Source organism: Astatotilapia calliptera, chromosome 7 (genome assembly GCF_964374335.1).
Source record: "Astatotilapia calliptera chromosome 7, fAstCal68.1, whole genome shotgun sequence".
Taxonomy (NCBI): domain Eukaryota; kingdom Metazoa; phylum Chordata; class Actinopteri; order Cichliformes; family Cichlidae; genus Astatotilapia; species Astatotilapia calliptera.
Window position 1 is genome coordinate 12,708,284 of NC_137428.1, and position 19,278 is coordinate 12,727,561.

The window sequence follows — 19,278 nt, forward strand, 5'->3', positions numbered from 1 at the left end:
ACTTTGAGCCCGGGCTGGTCCGGCTCCGATCTCCCCGTGGGGGATGTTAGGCAGTCTGCTTCTTCTTGCGGTCCGACTGCTTGGCTGCTGGTGGGGCACCCTGAGCAGCAGCAGGCGGGACGTGTTTCTTGGGCCAGTGGGTCTTAGGGTTCTGCGATCCTAGAGGACCCTGGGCCGCGACCTGCGGGGCTGGGCGGCGAGGGATTTTAAACGTCGGCACGCCGGCTGGACGGCTGGTGACCTGAGCGAACGTGCGGCGACCGGGTGGAGGCGCAGCCTGGGTCTTCCTAGGGAGACACAGCTGCAGGGCCTCTCCCTCTTTCTTCTTCTCCTCGCACCGTCTTTGCATGGTGGCAACGGCGGTCCCGAAAAGCCCAGCGGGGAAGATGCTTTCGTCCAGAATGTCACGTTTTTCTCTGTCCGAAAGCCCCGACAAGTTCAGCCATCTTGCCCTCTCCTGTAGGACGATGATGCTGAGGGCTCTGCCCGCCGCTTGTACTGCTGCTCTAGTGAGGTGGAGACACTGGTCTGTAACTGCGCCCAGCTCTTCCCACAACTCGCTAGCATCCGGGTTCGCAGCAGCCTGGTCCTGGAGCTCCGCCGAGTAGGCTAGCAGGAGCGATGAGGCGTTCAATGCCCTCGCGGTGGTGGCAACCGATTTATACGCCTTGTCAGCCAGGGAGGACTGCAGGCGTTCGGCCTTGGAGGGCAGGGACGGACCAGATGACATGGAAAGTTTCTGGTTTGGGTGGAGATGAGAAGCCACCAGATTCTCCACTGTGGGAATTTGGTAGATGCCCTTCTCTTTCATTCCAGCGCAGTCAAACGCCGCCGCTCCCTGCACGGGGTTGGGTGACGAAAATGGCTTTGCCCAGCAGCGTGTGACCTCGTCCACGCATTCGGGGAAAAGCGGCAGTACCTGCTTAGTAGTGCGCTTTGCTTTGGGGAGCCTTTTACCCTCGTATCGTGAGGTGGAGGTCTCCGTTGTCACCGCGGGCCATGGGATTGCCAGCTTTTCAGCTGCCCGTTTTGCAACGTCAAATAGCTCCATGCCGCGGGACTGTGTGCCGGGGTTATCACAATCGGCCCCTTGTGTCGCAGAATTCCGACCAGAGGGGGCAAAGAAGTAAGTAAGTAAGTAAGTAAAATTTATTTATATAGCGCTTTTCACAGATAAAAATCACAAAGTGCTTTACAACACAGAAAATGGGAATATAAAACAATATAACAGTAAATAAAACAATGTAAAACAATAAAACTATAAAAACAGCATAAGAAGAAATTAATCAAATGCTTTTCTAAATAAAAATGTCTTCAGCTGTTTCTTAAAACAATCAATGGAGTCCGTGCAGCGAAGAGACAGTGGGAGAGAATTCCACAACCGTGGTGCCACAGTCTGAAAGGCCCGATCACCACGAGTTTTAAAACGAGTGCGTGGTACCACCAACAGTCTCTGATCTAATGACCTTAAAGCCCGAGAAGATGTATGTGATTTCAGCAGGTCAGATTAATATTGAGGAGCCTGACCATGCAGGGCCCTAAAGGTTAGAACTAAAATTTTAAACTGAAACCTAAAATTTACAGGCAACCAGTGAAGGGAGGCCAAGACTGGAGTGATATGCGATCTTCTCTTGGTGCCTGTTAAGAGACGTGCTGCAGCATTCTGCACAGTCTGAAGACGATTTAAGGCTGATTTGTTAAAACAAGTAAAAAGGCCATTACAATAGTCTAAACGAGAAGAAATAAAAGCATGAATAATCATCTCAAGTTCAAGCTTTGATACCATTAGTCTGAGTTTAGAAATATTCCATAAATGATAAAAACAGTTTCGGACTAGCTGCTTAGAATGCTGCTCGAGCGACATCGAGCTGTCAAATAAGACACCGAGATTTCTAAGGCTTGATTTTACGTAAGGGTCTAAGAAGCTGATATGCTGTCTAATTTCTGGGACCATATGGTCTGGAGCAATAATTAGAGTTTCTGTTTTATCAGAGTTTAGTTGGAGAAAATTGTCATATAACCATTTGTTGATTTCTGTCAGACAATTACTTAAATTAGACAATTTATAAAACTCAGACATTTTGAAGGAACAGTATAGTTGGATGTCGTCAGCATAGAGATGATAGGAGATATATTTATAGCGCTTAATAATTTGGCCTAGGGGAAATACATAAAGTAAAAAGAGAATTGGACCCAGGACAGATCCCTGAGGTACCCCACACGGCAAAACTGTTGATTCTGATGTGACATGATTCATGCAAACAGTAAAAGATCTCTCAGACAGATATGATATAAACCATTTTAAAACAACACCAGTAATCCCAAACAAGTTCTCGAGTCTGTTTATCATGATACTGTGATCTACAGTGTCAAAAGCAGAGCTGAGATCCAGCAGGACCAGCACTGTGTATTCTCCAGAGTCTGCTGCCATCAAGATATCACTAGATACTCTAAGTAAGGCCGTTTCAGTGGAATGCAATTTACGAAAACCAGACTGGAAAGTGTCCATAACAGCATTTTTATCCAGGAAATAGTTAAGTTGTTCTAGTACTACTTTTTCTAAAATTTTCGATATAAAAGGCAATTTGGATATTGGCCTATAACTGTTAGGAAGAGATGGATCCAGCTGGGGTTTCTTTAATATTGGCTCGACGATAGCTTGTTTAAAGAAGCTGGGGACTGAGCCAATATGAAGAGAAGTATTTATCATTTCCACAATACAGGGGCCAATTGAATCAAACACACTAGTGAAAAATGAAGATGGAAGGACATCAAGGGGGCTTGAAGTCTGTTTTATATGACAAAGCAGGCCTCTGATGTCTTGTAATGTAACAGGAGTAAAAGACGACCAAGTATCAGAGGAGAGCAAGTTAAAAGTTTGATATTGAGAAGATGATGGAGAGATATTAGACCTGGTTGCAATGACCTTATTTCTGAAATAGTTCATAAACTCATTGCAGTCGGACGTTGAGTGAACTGGTGCACAAGGAGCATCAGGAGAAACAATACTCTTAATTGTTTTAAACAAGAATTTAGGATCTTTCTTTTTTGAAGCTATGAGGTGTGAAAAATACTCTGTTCTGGCATTTTTCCACATGTCATTTAGCAAGAGGATAGATTCTTTAAGGTGTAACTTATAAACCTCAAGTTTGGAAGCCTTCCACAAACGTTCTAGCTTGCGACAATATCTTCTGAAATTACGAATGTTTTCATTTAACCAAGGATGAGATTTCAAACGTAGGACAGTACTTTTTTTCAGAGGTGCCACTATGTCTAAAATAGAAGTACACTGGTTATTAAAGGATGAGACAAGAGAGTCCAAATCATTGTAAGTCATTTCAGCGTCAAACATGGCAGAGAACCTTTTGCCGGCGTTCAGGTTTATGATTCGCCTTTCAATCGTTATTTTGGGAGCCGGGGGATCCAAATAAAACGACAAGTTAAAATATATGCAGCTATGGTCACTCACATGGACATTTTCCACACGAATGTCATTTATATTTAAACCCAAGGAGAAAACAAGGTCCAATGTGTGACCCTTTACATGTGTAGGGCCAGAAACATGCTGCATAAAATTAAAAGACTCTGTGATAGTCATGAAGTCAGCAGCCATATTACAGGATGCATCATCAATATGAAAGTTAAAATCTCCCAACATTACCACCTTCTCTAATTTAATAATGGATGATAGGAGGTCGTTAAATTCAGTTAAAAAGACTCCGACAGGGCCAGGAGGTCGGTAGATTAAAATACAATAAAAGGTGTGCAAAGAGCCGACCTTGATCATCTGAAGTTCAAATGAGGTAAAAGAATCAGAGTTCATCAGTCTGCATGTGAATCTGTCCTGGTGCACAACAGCGAGACCTCCGCCACGTCCCGAAAGACGTGGAGTTCCGATGACGGAGCAGCCAGTAGAACAAATTTCCTTCAGATGTATATAATCCATGTTTTGTTGCCACGTCTCAGTTAAACACAAGAAGTTGAGAGATTCCTTTATAAAAAGATCGTTTAAAATAAACGATTTGTTTGTGATTGAGCGAGTGTTGAGCAGGGCAAACCTGATTGAAGACTTTTGGTTGGTGCAGTCAACAGCTGACTGCAGTGGCACTCAAAATAAACACCTGTGCGCACCTCTACACCTGTTACGCCGGGCGGGGACTTCAGGGCTAGCAGAAGCTAATATCCATAGTGGTACATCACCTCTGCCATCAAAACGGCGGTCGAAGGAGGGACGCCAAGTGAACATGGGGCCATCAGACCATAGACTCCGAGCTGGGAACTGCAGTGTAGCGTCGGCACCAGGTGACAATAGATGAATTGGTCGTAGGCACCGGGATTCTTCCCACATCCAAGAAGCTAATCTTCGGTACCTTCTCAGTCGCACCTGGACACCGGCCCTGGTTCCCCTACTTCTTCTTTTCTTCGTGTTAAATCCCACCGATATGTACGGTAACATGCAGTCAGGTGAGGAACACACAAAGGGTGGAGGGAAAAATTTCCTGTAACTGTCCCAGCTGTCACAGTAGCTCTCCATTGAATCTTTGATATACAACATCATGCCCCGATCATAAGTATTGGTGGCAGAGACAAAATCAAAACATAGGACGGTAAAAATAATATTGCAAGTGACAATAGCGGCCAGTATAAAACTATACCAGCGAGCTGTACAAGCGGCAAAGCCAAACACAGGCGCCATCTTGTCGAGCGAGCGTAAAAGAAAACGTCGTCATCCTCGTCCGAGACGAGATGTTCCGACACTCCCTCAGAGGATTCGCTGAGTAGCTTGTCATTAGCCTCGAGGGAATCAAGCATAGCTTCGCAGCTGACCTCGGCATCATCCACCAGCGGGAGGACGATATCCATCTCGTCGCCCCAGCTGGTGCCTGGTGTGGCGGACTCAGTGTTCTCCATCGGTGGGCCGATTGGAGACAGCATTGGGTCCTCCTTCGACAGGCTAGCTTGGCGGGCTAGCCTTCGGCGAAGGCTTTTTAGGGTGAAGCGAGCGCAGTGTTCGCATATACCCGGTGTGGAAATAGCCGCTTGGGCGTGTTGCAGCCCGAGGCACATCACACACGCGTCATGTGTATCTGAACCTGAGATTTTGCAACCGCAGGGGCAAATTCTGGGCAGCGGTTTGCAGTCTGCCATATTAAGGAAGCTTGGTGTAGCTAGCTTGGAATGGCTGGACAGCTAATGCTGATTTTTTTTTTCTTTCTTCTCTCGGTGAGCTAGTATGACCTGGCTAGTGTGGTGGCTAGCGCTTGTGCTACTTGGCTTGGTGACCGTGTGTAGCAAAGACAGTTAGCTTGGTCAGCTAACTGTTGTGCTAGATGCGTGGTGGCAGCTAACACACTCTCCGACCTGGCTCTGTGGTGAAGAGCAGGCGACTCGAAACGCGAGCCGTGCTAGCGCCCGGTGACCAAGGTGTTAGCTTGCTCGTGTGGACAGTTAAGCTAGCACTCACGTTCACAGTCAGGAGAGATGAGGTTTCTAAGAAGCGAGAAGAGGAAATTGAATGACGGGTGACGCTGCGTCACACCCTTTTATAGGGAGGAGGGTGGCCCCTCCCTGACGCAAGCGTCACGACTGCCAGCCAATACTGGCTGGAGTAATGATATAGAGGCTTCTGAGGACAACGCAGAGAGAGCGTTCCCATAGTGAGACACCGAAACGAATGTTTGAAAGAGAACAAACGATCACTGTGGCATTACTGAGAGTTGAAAAACTGTCTAAAGTCTTTCATCTTTAATAAAATGATCAGTGTTCTGCTCTACCAGGTGTAACAATTGAGTTTAACATCCAGGCATCCATGAAAACGGAATTTATGACATTTAACGGCGTTAGAAGTTAGCAGGGAGTTAGCTCGCTAGCTTTTATCTAAATACAATATAGCATGTCCTGACTGTGGGGTTTTGGAAACAAATTAAAACGTACAGCTCTGCTATCACTTCCAGCATAAATGAAGACAGAAAACTAAATAGCAGTGACGTTTGTAGGGTTACTGAAGTTGGGCTAGCTGGTATATAATGATGTGCTACGTGACCGCTAGCGACACAGGTATGTTAGCATAATATAAACAAGCTAACTTTTTTTCCACTCGATAAAAGTTAACGTGAGTGTTCTCGGTGGTCAGAAACAAATGTAATCGCATGGCAGGATGCTGTAAAAGGACCAAACTTCAGCCAGGAGAACAACTGAGATAATCCATCCACAATACGAGGTTAGTCATTCATATACTGCTGCATGGGCTGGGCTGTAGTTACATCCTAAGGTTTTAAAAACTGAGCTTAAATAAATGGTTAGCGGTAATAAAAGCCGAGGGAGGTCAACAGTGATCACTGACTGTTTTAGGAGCTTTTTGAGATCAAATAAAAGAAAATACATACCATTAAACATGTTAACAACACAAAAGCCATATTAAACGCAGACTACTTTAGACCCGGAAGTAGGATTTGTCGCGTCATCACTGAACAACCGGATACCCGTCGAACTCCCGCAGGCACAAAGAAATTACGGAGGCTATTACTTATTGTGAAACCTGGCCTGTGAGCGACCATCTTTGAACAGAGGCGGGGGTTTACGACACCAAATCTCTGCCATCTATAATCCAGTTTTGAGATCCCTTCCCAGACACCTTAACGCCCACTCACATCCTGGGCCATCTGACCTCAGGAATTCGCATGATAAGGTGGGGCCAGGTTTCACAATGAGCTCACCCGAAACTCTGGCTGATTGGGACCCACACCCAGTTTCACACCTTGGCTCAGGCGATTAGAGGATCATCAGGGGGTCCTTTTGTCCCTCTGTGGGGGGTTACTCCCACTAGGTTTATATCTGGGACTCTCCACCATTTGACCTTAGAACTGAAGAAGCTTCTCGGATGAGAGGTGAAACGTCTTCAAGCAACTTAAAGAAGTCCAAACGCTTTTCTTTGCAAGCTCCTTTGACAACTTCGTAATATATTGAATTGTATTTAATTTAGTTCAGTCTGTTACTGTTTTTATTGTCTTGGAGCAACTGTAAGCACATAATTTTCTTGGGGATTAACAAAGTTTTCTGATTCTGATATTGTGTCCTAAATGTTATGTAACCATCTGCCACCAGATGGAGGGTTGTTGTTGAGATACACATGGATCTATTAATCTCGGCTTCATGTTTTTGTAAACACTATTAGTTAGTTCGCAGATACCGGCAGCTGAAATTTTCTCCAGAAGGTGGATGGGCACTCCCTTAGCGACAGGGTGAGGCATTCAGTCATTATGGAGGGGTTCAGAGTAAAACTGCTAGTCCTCCACGTCGAATGGAGACGGCTAAGGTGGTTCTCTCCTAAGTAGGGTGTTCCAACTAAGCATGTCTTACCAAGAAGAGGCCCTGGCATAGACTCGGGACAACACGAGAGAGATTACATTTATTGGCTGGCCTCGGAAAAGCTTGATGATTCCCTGGATAACTTGGAGGAGGTGGCGAGAGGGAGGCCTGGGCTGCCGCCTCTGGAATTTAGATGCGTGGAAGAAAATGGCTGGATGAGTTCTTGTTTCGTTGTTTTAGAATTTTAGTTTTACTGAAGTGGTTGTTATGAATTTTCAAACAGCATGCATCATTCATAATGAACGCCACAATGCGCCACACTTTTCCAATGTTAATTTTTCATACTTTAACAGTACATGAACATTTTTTGTAGCAACATGTTCTCATATCATATTTACCATCGGTTTGTTTTAAGTGTTCTTAGCTGTTGTCTGTCTGGAGTAAAACTTACAATTTTGATAATGCATGATGCAAGGTGTTGTACAGTTAAGCGGCATGATTCATTTATTGAAGAATGTGATTAACGGTTTAAAAAACGTTTGTTATTAATTTTTGACTTTTTTTAAACAGTTCTTAAATTTAAATGAGTGTTTCTTTAGACTTGTCGGTTCGTACAACTTTTTTTTACGGTTAGTCGATTAAGAAATTAGAAATATCGCTAATCTTGAGTATGGATGAAAATGACTAAAATAACTAGTTCTAATAACTACATACTCTAGATTAGTCAAATGGTGCCAGGAGAACAATCTCCTCCTAAACTTCAGCAAGACAAAGGAGCTGATTGTGGACTTCAGTACAAAGCAGGCGAGGAATTACGAGCCGCTAAACATCAGTGGTGCGCTAGTGGAGAGAGTGGATAGCTTCCAGTACCTGGGTGTCCACATCACTCAGGACCTGTCATGCCCATGTCACATTAACACCCTGGTTAAGAAAGCCTGTCAGTGTCTCTTCTTCCTCAGAAGATTTAGAGACTTCCATTTCCAGCTGAGCATGCTTAAGAACTTTTACTTCTGCACCATTGAGAGCATCCAGATGGGGAAATATCTGCACCTGGTATGGGAACAGCACCAAGAAGGACAGACGAGATCTTCAAAAAGTGGTGTGCTTAGCCAAATGCATCATTCGCTATAGGGCTGCCACGATTACTCGGCTAGTCACAATTATGTTGACTACCAAAATCGTCGACGACTAATTTAATAGTTGACACGTCGTTTGAAGCTTTGTAAGATCCCAAAAGACGAAGGAATAAGTAGTAGTATTTAAGAGTGTAATAGCGGACTGAAACAGAAGATGGCAGCAATGCATGTACAAGGATGCCAGCTGCCGTTAACCCCCGAGAAGAAGAAGAAGAAGAAGAAGCAGTGTCCGGTATCGTAGCTTTGTCCAAATTCAGAAACCGCATCCTCCTGTGTCCGCATTTGTAGGCCAATTACGTTACAGCGACACGACGAAGACTGTCCAAATTCGAAGACTCTGACAAATGCGGCCGACAAATGCACCCTTTATTTCCCCAGATTTGAAAGATGGGTCGGGTGTATACTTCGTGGCCCAACCTATCCCAGAATTCATAGCGCGGCCCTGCTCAGTTTCCAACAATGGCGGCAGCTAGTTAGTTTTAGTATTTCTTTTATTATTCTTTCTGGGTCACAAAATAAACGTTTAACATATTTTCAGGCGAGAATGTGGCTGTGTAAACTTGAAATATCTGCTCAGTTTATCAAGACACCACATATTTTCAAAAGCGCTCTGACGTTTTCAGAGACGTCTGTTACCCACCAGCTCGATATCTAGCCGGGGTTCAAGGCTCATTAGAGCCCGTGAGAACACCAGACTCTCGGCAAATCATTTTCAAACCCACTGCCGTCTTTCACTACTCAGGTTAAACATGATATATATATGTCACTTAGATAACTTAAAAATGTTATTGTTTGGCTTTTTTCAGTATTTTATTTGTTCTTGAGTAAACCGGTTTGGCTGAGATTAAAGTTATAGTTTTAAAGAGCTGAATAAACGTCAAGCAGACAACTGATTATCAGAAGTGTGAGATGCTCAAGAATATACTCCGGTGTCCTGTTATATTTTAGATAGCAAGGAGCAGACGGCTGAGTTTATTAAACTCCACCGAAACAATCTGCAAATTTCATTAAAATTTAATAAACTATCATCTTGGCTTTTTTTTTTTAGTTAGCACATGCCTTAAACACTTAAAGCTGTAAGATAATGATAGTTATATAAGAGCAGATGCATGCTGGTGCAATAAGCTGTATGTTTTACGTCCAATGGACGCATGACCTGATAAGTCGACTAATCGCAAAAATAATCGGTGACTAGTCAACTATCAAAATAATCGGCAGCCCTAATTTGCTATGAACTTCCTTACCTTTGGTCCATGTACACTAAGCGGTGCAAGACCAAAGCCAGGAAGATTATGAAGGATCGCTCTCATCTCAACAATGGACTCTTCTCACTTTTGAGTTCAGGGGGGCACTTCCACTCCCTCAAGTCCAAAACAGCTCCTCATTACAGAGGAGCTTCTTCCCTCAGGCTATTCAGTCCCTGAACCTTGTGTAGGACTGGACTCTCTCTCTCTCACTACTATACATCAGGAACTATTTATTCCACTGCAAACTGTTACTCTGCAAACTGTTTGTTTGCACACTCTCTACTTGCACACTGTTTATTTGCAAACTTTTATAATTTCTTAAATTTGTTTATCTGCACATTCTACTTTTGTTTTGTTAATTATTTTTTTAACCTTTAATTTTATTGTACATTTTTTACAGTTAATTTTAAAATTTGTATATTATGTAAATTACTTGCTAGTTTAATTTTATGTTTAGTTTTATGTTTACTTTTATGTCTACGTTTGGTTCGGCATTGCACAGCAACAAGCATTTCACTGCATGTCGTACTATGTATGACTGTGTATGTGACAAATAAAATTTGAATTTGTATTTCTATTTGTATATCTGAGACACTTTTCAAACAGTCTAACTACAACATGTTTTTTTTCATAGGGTCTAACAAAACCCACTCATCCAAACATAAACATGTTTGAATGAGTATTTCAAACAGGCTATTGCAAGCAGAAACTGATGAATATGGGTGTAACAGTTGGTGAAATGTTAGTATTTGACCACTAGGCGGAGCTCTTGTAATGATAATGTAACTAACTCATTTTATTTTGTATGTTTTATTTTTGTGTTGAGCATGTTAACATTTTCCTTTTTTGCCTACCGGATTGGTGTACAGTTAATTTGATACATGGAAAATAGCCGGTTAATTTTGTAAATATAAGGTAAGGGCAGAGGTCACTTCCTGTTTTGGAAAAAAGTCAGAGAAGCTGCGCATGGTGACGGTCTAGCCGTGTAAAAGTCAAGCTAAGAAAGAAGAAATAAGCCCTAAGTTCCAGTTACACCGGTTTGTCTACTTGCAGGCCAAAGTGGTATGTTTGTTTATATTTTGTGAATTTTATATTGTAATATGTTTTAATGCTGAAATATAATTTTCTTGTACATTTGTATTCACCAGTTCTACGGTGTACCTGTACGTTAAGAGAAGCACAGTAAACATCAGTAAAGAAGAACTCTCGTGTCTCTCGTGTATGTGTACAAGCCGGCATAGTAGAACACTCCACTGCTCCGGAGAAGGCAACGAGATGGTTGGACCGACGCTACTAGCAAGAGAAGTTACTAGCAAGAGAAGTATCACATGCTCCAGCAAATGCATTGAATACGTAAAGAAGCAAGCTAACAAGTGAAAGACAGTCAAGCAAGCACAAAAGTCCGTGTCTTGGAAGTAACAAAGCACTTGTAAATTGTTATCAAGCCTCAGTTCCATTTGAAATTCAAAGTGACCTTTCATATTAAGGAGCAGCTAAAATCAAGATTTATCAAGTAAATGTTAAAGTCAAGTGAAAATACTATTAAGACAACATGGCAGATGAAAATGAAGATGCAATACAGCCCACTGAAGAAGAAAGTGCTGAGGATAATTTTCAAAATGATGAAAGTAAAGAGCAGACAAATGGAGAAGAAACTCCACAGTGCTCAGTATTTACTGAAGGCACACAGTCAGAAAGCTTACGCAGAAGCCAGCGCACACGCACTCTCACTGAAAAGGGACAATCCTTACAAGAAGCCAAGTTAAATGACTTGACAAACAATTTTGAGCGAGTTTACAAGAAGTGGAAATACCACATAAACTTATTTAAAAGAATGGTGAAGAGTAAAGACATTGAGTTAATACCTGAAGCTGTAAGTGTTATAGACACTAGTATGACTGACATCTGTAACATTCATGATGAGATCAGAAAAATACAAAGTCCTGATATTGAAATGCGCAGAAGATGTGATGTGTGCATGGCTATCAGTGAAACTGCCAGAGCAAAGGCTCGGTGCCTTTTAGAAGAAGATGGTGATCCAAATAGTATACCCTGGCCTGATTCAGAGTCCGTGTATGACAGCAGTTCATCCAGCGCTTCTTCAAGGATCACATATAAGTCAAGGTCTATCTCTGGGATGTCAAAGCAATCATCTCTGGTCACACTACAACAAAGACAAGAAGCTGCAGCTGATGTAGCAGCTACAGAAGAAGTCATTAAAATAATGAAAACACAGCATCAGTGTGAGGAAGAAATCAGAGAACTTGAAGTTGAGGATGCAAGGAAAAGAGCTCAATTTCTAACTGAGAGCACCTCAATAAAGACAAGGTTAGATGAAAAGAGAAAGGAAGTGGAACTTTTGAGAGAATTGCAAAAGCGTAATGCAGCACAAGCAAGATTGAAAGTGTATGCTGAAAGTGTGAATAGTGAGGATGAAGACAAATCTCCTGTTCATTCCCAAGTAAGACAAGATAGTTCCGTCCCGCAACCAAGCTTTCCAAATGTGAACTCGAAACCATTCATCCCATCTCAAGTTAGAGCTCCGCAACAAACTGCACCTCTCCGAGCCTCTGTCCCTCAAACAGCAATTCGTAGTGCAAATGAAACGCCCTCCACTGATCTTGTAAGGATGCTCGCTGAAGCTATCACTGCAAACAGAATCCCAATCCCAGAGCCTCCAGTCTTCACAGGTGATCCACTGCAGTATAATGACTGGAAGTTGTCTTTTCAAACATTAGTTGACCGCAAGAATCTGCCAATTCAAGAAAAGCTATTCTTCCTGAGAAAGTATGTTGGAGGTTCAGCGAAGAAGGCTATTGAAGGACATTTTCTGGTTGGAACAGACACCGCTTATCATGCTGCCTGGGAGATACTCAACGACAGGTTTGGAGATCCCTTTGTGATAGGCAAATCATATCGTGACAAGATTCAGTCATGGCCAAAAATTAACAACAAAGACACTAAAGATCTACGTGAGTTTGCAGATTTTCTAAGCAGTGTTGAGTCAGCCATACCTTATGTTCAAGGTTTACAAGTTTTGCATGACTGTGTGGAAAATCAGAGGATAGCTGCAAAGCTGCCTGATTGGCTAAGTGCACGGTGGAACAGAACGGTGACAGAGTTTCAAGATGAACACAGAATGTTCCCAGATTTTAGTCATTTTGTCAAATTCCTGAATAAAGAAGCAAGAATGTAATCCTATCACTTCTCTGCCTGCAATAAAGCCGACTGAACAAGACAAGCATGCATTCAAAGACAAGCCCAAAAGAAACTACATGCTGAATGCTAAGTCACTTAGTACAAGCTCTAGTGAAAGGACAAATGTCACATGTCTCTTTTGTAAGAAACCTGGTCACACGCTTCAGAAATGTCGCAAGATAATGGACAAGTCAGTTGAAGAGAGAGTAAAGTTTGTGCAGTCTGAAAAACTGTGCTTTGGTTGCCTCAAGACTGGTCATAACTCTAAGAACTGCACTTCCAGAAGTGTGTGTGACAAATGCCAAAAGCCTCACCCAACTTGTCTACATCAAGACAGAGAGAAAAGAGACAAGGAACAAAGAAAGAATAGCCAACAACAATTTAAGGCTAACCAGGAAACAGAGGTTTCTGAAGTACAAGAGCAAGTATCTAACCAAGTTACATCCAACAGAGTTGTGCAACAAAAGTCAAAAGGTTGTACTTCCTCAGTTGTCCCAGTTTATGTATCCACTGTGGATGAACCAGAGAATGAAAAGTTGGTGTATGCTTTGCTCGATACTCAAAGTGACACCACTTTCATCTTGAAAGACACAGCTCAGTCGCTCAACGCCATGTTAGAGCCAGTTAAACTCAAGATTTCCACTATAACGTCCAAAACAAAAGTTGTTTCAAGCAGCAAGTTAAAGGACTTACAAGTAAGAGGCATTTACTCTGAAACGAGAATCAAACTACCAACAAGCTATACCAGAGACTACATTCCTGCTAACAGATCACATATTCCCACAAACAAAACAGCAGAGAACTGGTCACATTTGAAACATTTATCAAAGGAGATGGCTCCCAAGCTTGATTGTGAAGTTGGACTACTGATCGGATATAACTGTCCTCAAGCATTGCTCCCTCTAGCGGTGGTCAGTGGTGATCGAGACCAGCCATTTGCACAGAAATCTCTGCTTGGCTGGAGCATCATTGGCTACAGTGACTCTGAAGGTGATTGTGAAGATGAAATAGGAGTAAGCCATCGTGTTATTGTTAGGCAAGTCTTGCCAGCTGTAGGACCAGCTCACAAGCTCAAAACGGAAGTTCACTTTGTAAGCAGAAACAAAGTCAAAGAAATACTTACTCCAGCCGAGATACTTAATGTGCTAGAGATGGACTTTGTTGAAAAAAGTGTTGAAGAAGAGTCAATGTCACAAGAAGATCTACTGTTTCTAGCCAAAGTAAAAGAAGGCATAAAACAAAGGCAAGATGGCCACTTTGAAATGCCACTACCCTTCAGACAAGAAAGACCTGACTTGCCAAACAACAAACTTTGTGCAGAACACAGACTGAAGTGTTTAGAAAGGCGTCTCAGAAAAGACGAGCGCTACTACAAGGACTACGTGACTTTCATGCAAGACATCATAAAGAGAGGTGACGCAGAGAAAGTGCCAGAGGCTGAGCTAAATAATCAACCAGCATGGTACATTCCTCACCATGGCGTCTACCATCCGCAGAAGCCAAATAAGATCCGCGTCGTCTTTGATTGCTCTGCAAGGTTCCAGAATACATCGCTCAACGAGCATCTCCTGTCAGGACCTGACCTCACAAATACTCTTGTTGGAGTTCTGTGTCGTTTCAGGAAAGGACGTGTAGCTGTCATGTGTGACGTGGAGCGCATGTTTCACCAGTTTCATGTTGCCCCAAAAGATCAAGATTACCTCCGATTCCTATGGTGGGAGGATGGTAACATGGAAAAGTCCACATCAGTGTTTCGCATGAGAGTCCACTTGTTTGGTGCAGCATCTTCACCAGGATGCGCAAACTTTGGATTCAAGCATGTCGCTGCGCAAGGTGAAAATAAGTTCAGTGAAGCCACGGTGAAGTTCATGCAACGCAACTTCTACGTGGACGACGGTTTGGTGAGTGTGGATTCAGTGCAAGAAGCTATTCAACTTGTAAAGGAAGCTAGAGAACTGTGTGCCACGGGTAAGCTGCACCTGCACAAGTTCATTAGCAACAGCAAAGAAGTGATTGCTGCTATCCCAAAGGAAGAATGTGTAGCAGGAGCAACTGATCTGGATCTGGCACTAGGAGAGCCAAAGATAGAAAGAGCCTTAGGGGTCCAATGGTGTGTAAGCTCAGACACCTTTCAATTCAGGGTGATTGTAAAGAATAACCCCTTCACTAGAAGAGGAGTGCTCTCGACAGTGGCCTCAATATTCGACCCACTTGGATTCGTCGCTCCGTTCATTTTAGTTGGTAAGAAACTCCTCCAAAGAATGTGTCAGGAAAAGCTGGACTGGGACAAGCCGCTTCCAGAAGATCTCAAGCCTCAATGGGAAGCTTGGCTCAGAGACCTCCAGAACCTGTCCTCCATAAAGATATCACGTTGTTATGTCCCATCAACATCTGACCAAGTGAAGCAGTATGAGTTACACAGCTTTTCTGATGCCAGTGTAACCGGTTATGGTGTGTGCTCATACTTGAGAACAGTGACCAAGTTTGGAGAAGTACAGTGCACTCTTGTGATGGGTAAAGCAAGAGTCGCTCCTACTAAAGTGACAACCATCCCAAGATTGGAGCTTTCTGCGGCTGTAGTAGCTACGAGAGCAGCTGACTTTCTAAAGAGAGAATTGGAGATCCAAAATATTCAGGTGTACTACTGGACTGATTCCAAAGTTGTCCTTGGTTATATTAACAACGACGCAAGGCGCTTTCATGTATTCGTTGCTAACAGAATACAGAGAATCAGATCAAGTACAGAACCAAGTCAATGGCGATATGTTGCCTCTGAACAAAATCCTGCAGATCACGCATCACGTGGAGTCATGACAAAAGAACTAGTACAGTCCAACTGGTTCACAGGACCAAGTTTTTTATGGCAAAAGGAACTACCACAAGAAGACTGTCTTCCAAGAAATCAATGGAAACTCGCCAAAGTTGTGGAAGTCACTCCAGGAGCTGACGGCAGAGTCAGACAAGTTAAGCTTCTCATCGGTGACTCTACTAGAGACAATAAGGGGAAGCACACAACTAAGACGATTTTAGAGAGACCCATACATAAGACTATACTTTTACTTGAAGCAGAGTAAAGACTCAACATAATGTTTATTGGTTAACCTTCGCTAAGTTCATTGTTGGGTCAAATTCCTTTAGGATCACACATGCTGTTGCGATAGTGTGATGGTGGGAGTGTAACAGTTGGTGAAATGTTAGTATTTGACCACTAGGCGGAGCTCTTGTAATGATAATGTAACTAACTCATTTTATTTTGTATGTTTTATTTTTGTGTTGAGCATGTTAACATTTTCCTTTTTTGCCTACCGGATTGGTGTACAGTTAATTTGATACATGGAAAATAGCCGGTTAATTTTGTAAATATAAGGTAAGGGCAGAGGTCACTTCCTGTTTTGGAAAAAAGTCAGAGAAGCTGCGCATGGTGACGGTCTAGCCGTGTAAAAGTCAAGCTAAGAAAGAAGAAATAAGCCCTAAGTTCCAGTTACACCGGTTTGTCTACTTGCAGGCCAAAGTGGTATGTTTGTTTATATTTTGTGAATTTTATATTGTAATATGTTTTAATGCTGAAATATAATTTTCTTGTACATTTGTATTCACCAGTTCTACGGTGTACCTGTACGTTAAGAGAAGCACAGTAAACATCAGTAAAGAAGAACTCTCGTGTCTCTCGTGTATGTGTACAAGCCGGCATAATGGGCGTCACCTACTTAGTGAGGAGAAAAGTGGGACTGACCACCAGGGCCCTAAATGTGAGAGACGCCCTTGCAAGACTGGAACCAAAAGTTTGTTTTTATGACCGACCTGTCAATACCTCATAAATGTGTTTTTTCTAGCTGCAATACACTACAGGGAGCTACAGATCTATATTGTCTGCCAAAACTGCTCACAATACTAATGAAGTATGTAGTGTGAACGGCAAAGCATGAGGACAGAACAAAATGGAAACAGATTTAAAAATATATAAAAACAAAGTTAAATGCAGTCTGTGCAAATCTGTGCTTTTGTTCCAAAACAGCAATAATTCAGTGTACGAGCATTTAAAAGGCTGAAGAAGCTTCTTGAACAAAAAGTAAAAGATCTTCAAGAAACTTAAAGAAGTCTGGTCGCTTTTCTTTCCAAGCTTCTTAGATTACCATGAACCTACGCAGACATAAACGCTGTTACTGTTTGTACAGTAATGTTTATGTTAGCTATCCTGTTGGACCTTCCCAGGATGATGCTTGATAAGTGAACATCATTACAGTTTTGTTAGTTAATGAGTGAAATGCAATATTAAACCATTAAAAAGTATTAGCTATACTGTCTCCTAGTTGTTTGTTTTCCACTCACATTAGCATTAGCATTTCTTCTGAAAAGTAAACTCTTCTTTCTAACGTTAGGTAGTTGATCTGTGTATCAATAATTCGGAAACTTGTTACTCTGGATTAGAAAAAAAACCCTTTTTTATTTAATTTGAAGCTTTTATTTGAACTTATGAAGAGAAGCCATTTTTGATTTTCTATTTGCACAAATGATTTGTTTAAATACTACTAGTACTTTTTTTCACATTTGTATTATCTAACGTTTGTATTTATTTCATTTTATTCTGACGGTCTTATTGAGTAATGTTAAAAATACATTCGATTATTTTCAAATTCCTATGTTTCCTGTCAGCCCACCCTTTGCAGCTATGACAGCCTCAGGTCTTCTAGGAAGGCATTCTACAAGGTTTAGGAGTGTGTTTATGGGAATTTCTGACCATTCTTCCAGAAGCACATTTGTGAAGTCAAGCACTGATGTTGGACAAGAATGCCTAGCTCACAGGCAGGCTCTAATTTATCCCAAAGGTGTTCTATCAGGTTGAGGTCAAGATTCTGTGCAGGCCAGTCATGTTCTTCCATTCTCAATTCCCTCGTCCATGTCTTTATGGAGCTTGCTTTGTGACTGGTTCCCATATATGTTGGAACAGGAATAGGCCACCCCCAAATTGTTAGGAGCATGAAATTATCCAAAAGGTACTGCTATGCTAAAGCATTAAGAGTTCCATTCAATGGAACCAACACCAACCCTGCACTCTCTTTGCACCCATCTATCTGCTGTTAGTTAAGCAGGGCAGTTCGAGGAAGACGGTACATTGCAGTCTGATAAAATTAGCATAAAACCACACAATGACATTGCTTATTAAACAACAAAACCAAGCAACTAGGTAGCATAGCATATAGAAAGTCACTTATATGATGAGGAATGGTTTACTTTGCATTTATCAGTTCTAATGAAACAGACAAACACACAAGACAATTCAACTGCTGTATATAGTAGGAGAAATAATTTATTCATACCCTGCCAAATTTTTAAGTCTGGTCACTTGTCAACCCTGTATTGCAGATTGACATACTGCAGTTTGCAACATACTGTAGAGTACAATGACTTTATATATTTCAATGAGTTATGTATAAGTAGTATAAGTAAGTAATTCTTAGAAATGTAATCTTTGTTTTGTTACGCTTATAGAGAAAATGCTCATTATACTGAACAGGCTGAAACACTAAAATTACAGTTCCTTAGCCAAATAGGCCCAATAACAGTGTGTTAAAACAGTAAAACTTGTTCAATGACATGACATACATAATAGGCATAAAAATAGGCATTTAAAAGTTAGAGATGATATAGCGAGGGGGAACTAATTATTTGAGTCTCTTCTGAGCAACAAAAGGCTATAAATTTTTATGGTAGATTCATTTCCATTGAGCAGTGGCAGTTCGAGGAAGAATAAGTCTGTGGGAGCCAGAATTCTGGCTCCCACAGACTTATTCTGACCTCAACCTCCATTCCCCCCTCTCCATCTCCATAGACAAAGAGCTGTCAAAGGACGTCAAGGACAAGGTTGTAGACCTGCACAAGGCTGGAAAGGGCTACAAAATCACCCAAAAAGCTTGGTAAGATGGTGACAACTGCTAGCGAGATTGTTTGGAAATGGTAAAAAAGAAAAGAAAATGACCTTGGACTTCGGAACTAGTCTCCTGCAGAAGGGCTAAAATCTGCGATGGGCACTGCTAGTACCATGTGGTTTTTACCAGTGGACAAGAGCGTTCCCTGTGCCTTTGGGTCAGGTGACTGTCATTTGCGCTTCTTTGCCTACTTCTTCCCACGAGAATCTATCATGCTTAAAGTATAATAATAAACCCACACTAAAGATCCCCAAGTAATTAAATACCACAGATGGCGGCAGGCATAAAATAGTGGCTTTTGGGCATGCGTAAGACTTTGACTACGTGCATTTCAGCGCGTGATATTCTTCGCACGGTTTTAAAATGGAACAAATGTGCAAATGTAAAATAATTTCATGTTAAGTTATATTACAACAATGAGATACAGCTAAATGGTGTCAGGCAGAGCAATCTTACGTTTAG

General features: G+C 42.1%; 2 protein-coding genes and 1 long non-coding RNA gene across 3 annotated transcripts in view; 2 read left to right on the forward strand and 1 right to left on the reverse strand.

Annotated features, from left to right (window-relative positions):
* Window positions 1–19,278, reverse strand: part of pomk (protein O-mannose kinase) — a 34,125-nt gene that overhangs the window by 14,635 nt on the left and 212 nt on the right. The window lies entirely within an intron of this gene.
* Window positions 9,141–10,894, forward strand: LOC145429676 (uncharacterized). The gene is made up of 2 exons (XR_013909945.1): window positions 9,141–10,753; window positions 10,840–10,894. It is a non-coding gene; the product is annotated as an uncharacterized LOC145429676 (long non-coding RNA).
* On the forward strand, window positions 12,921–16,544 carry LOC113025291 (uncharacterized). Its single transcript, XM_080303467.1, has 2 exons — window positions 12,921–16,403; window positions 16,490–16,544. The coding sequence occupies exon 1, from the start codon at window positions 12,967–12,969 to the stop codon at window positions 15,961–15,963; it is 2,997 nt and encodes a 998-aa protein (XP_080159593.1). The 5' UTR covers window positions 12,921–12,966; the 3' UTR covers window positions 15,964–16,403; window positions 16,490–16,544.

What these genes read in the sequence shown, in the direction of transcription:
- LOC113025291 (XM_080303467.1), top strand. Translation starts at nt 12,967, where the DNA reads ATGCTGAATGCTAAGTCACTTAGTACAAGCTCTAGTGAAAGGACAAAT.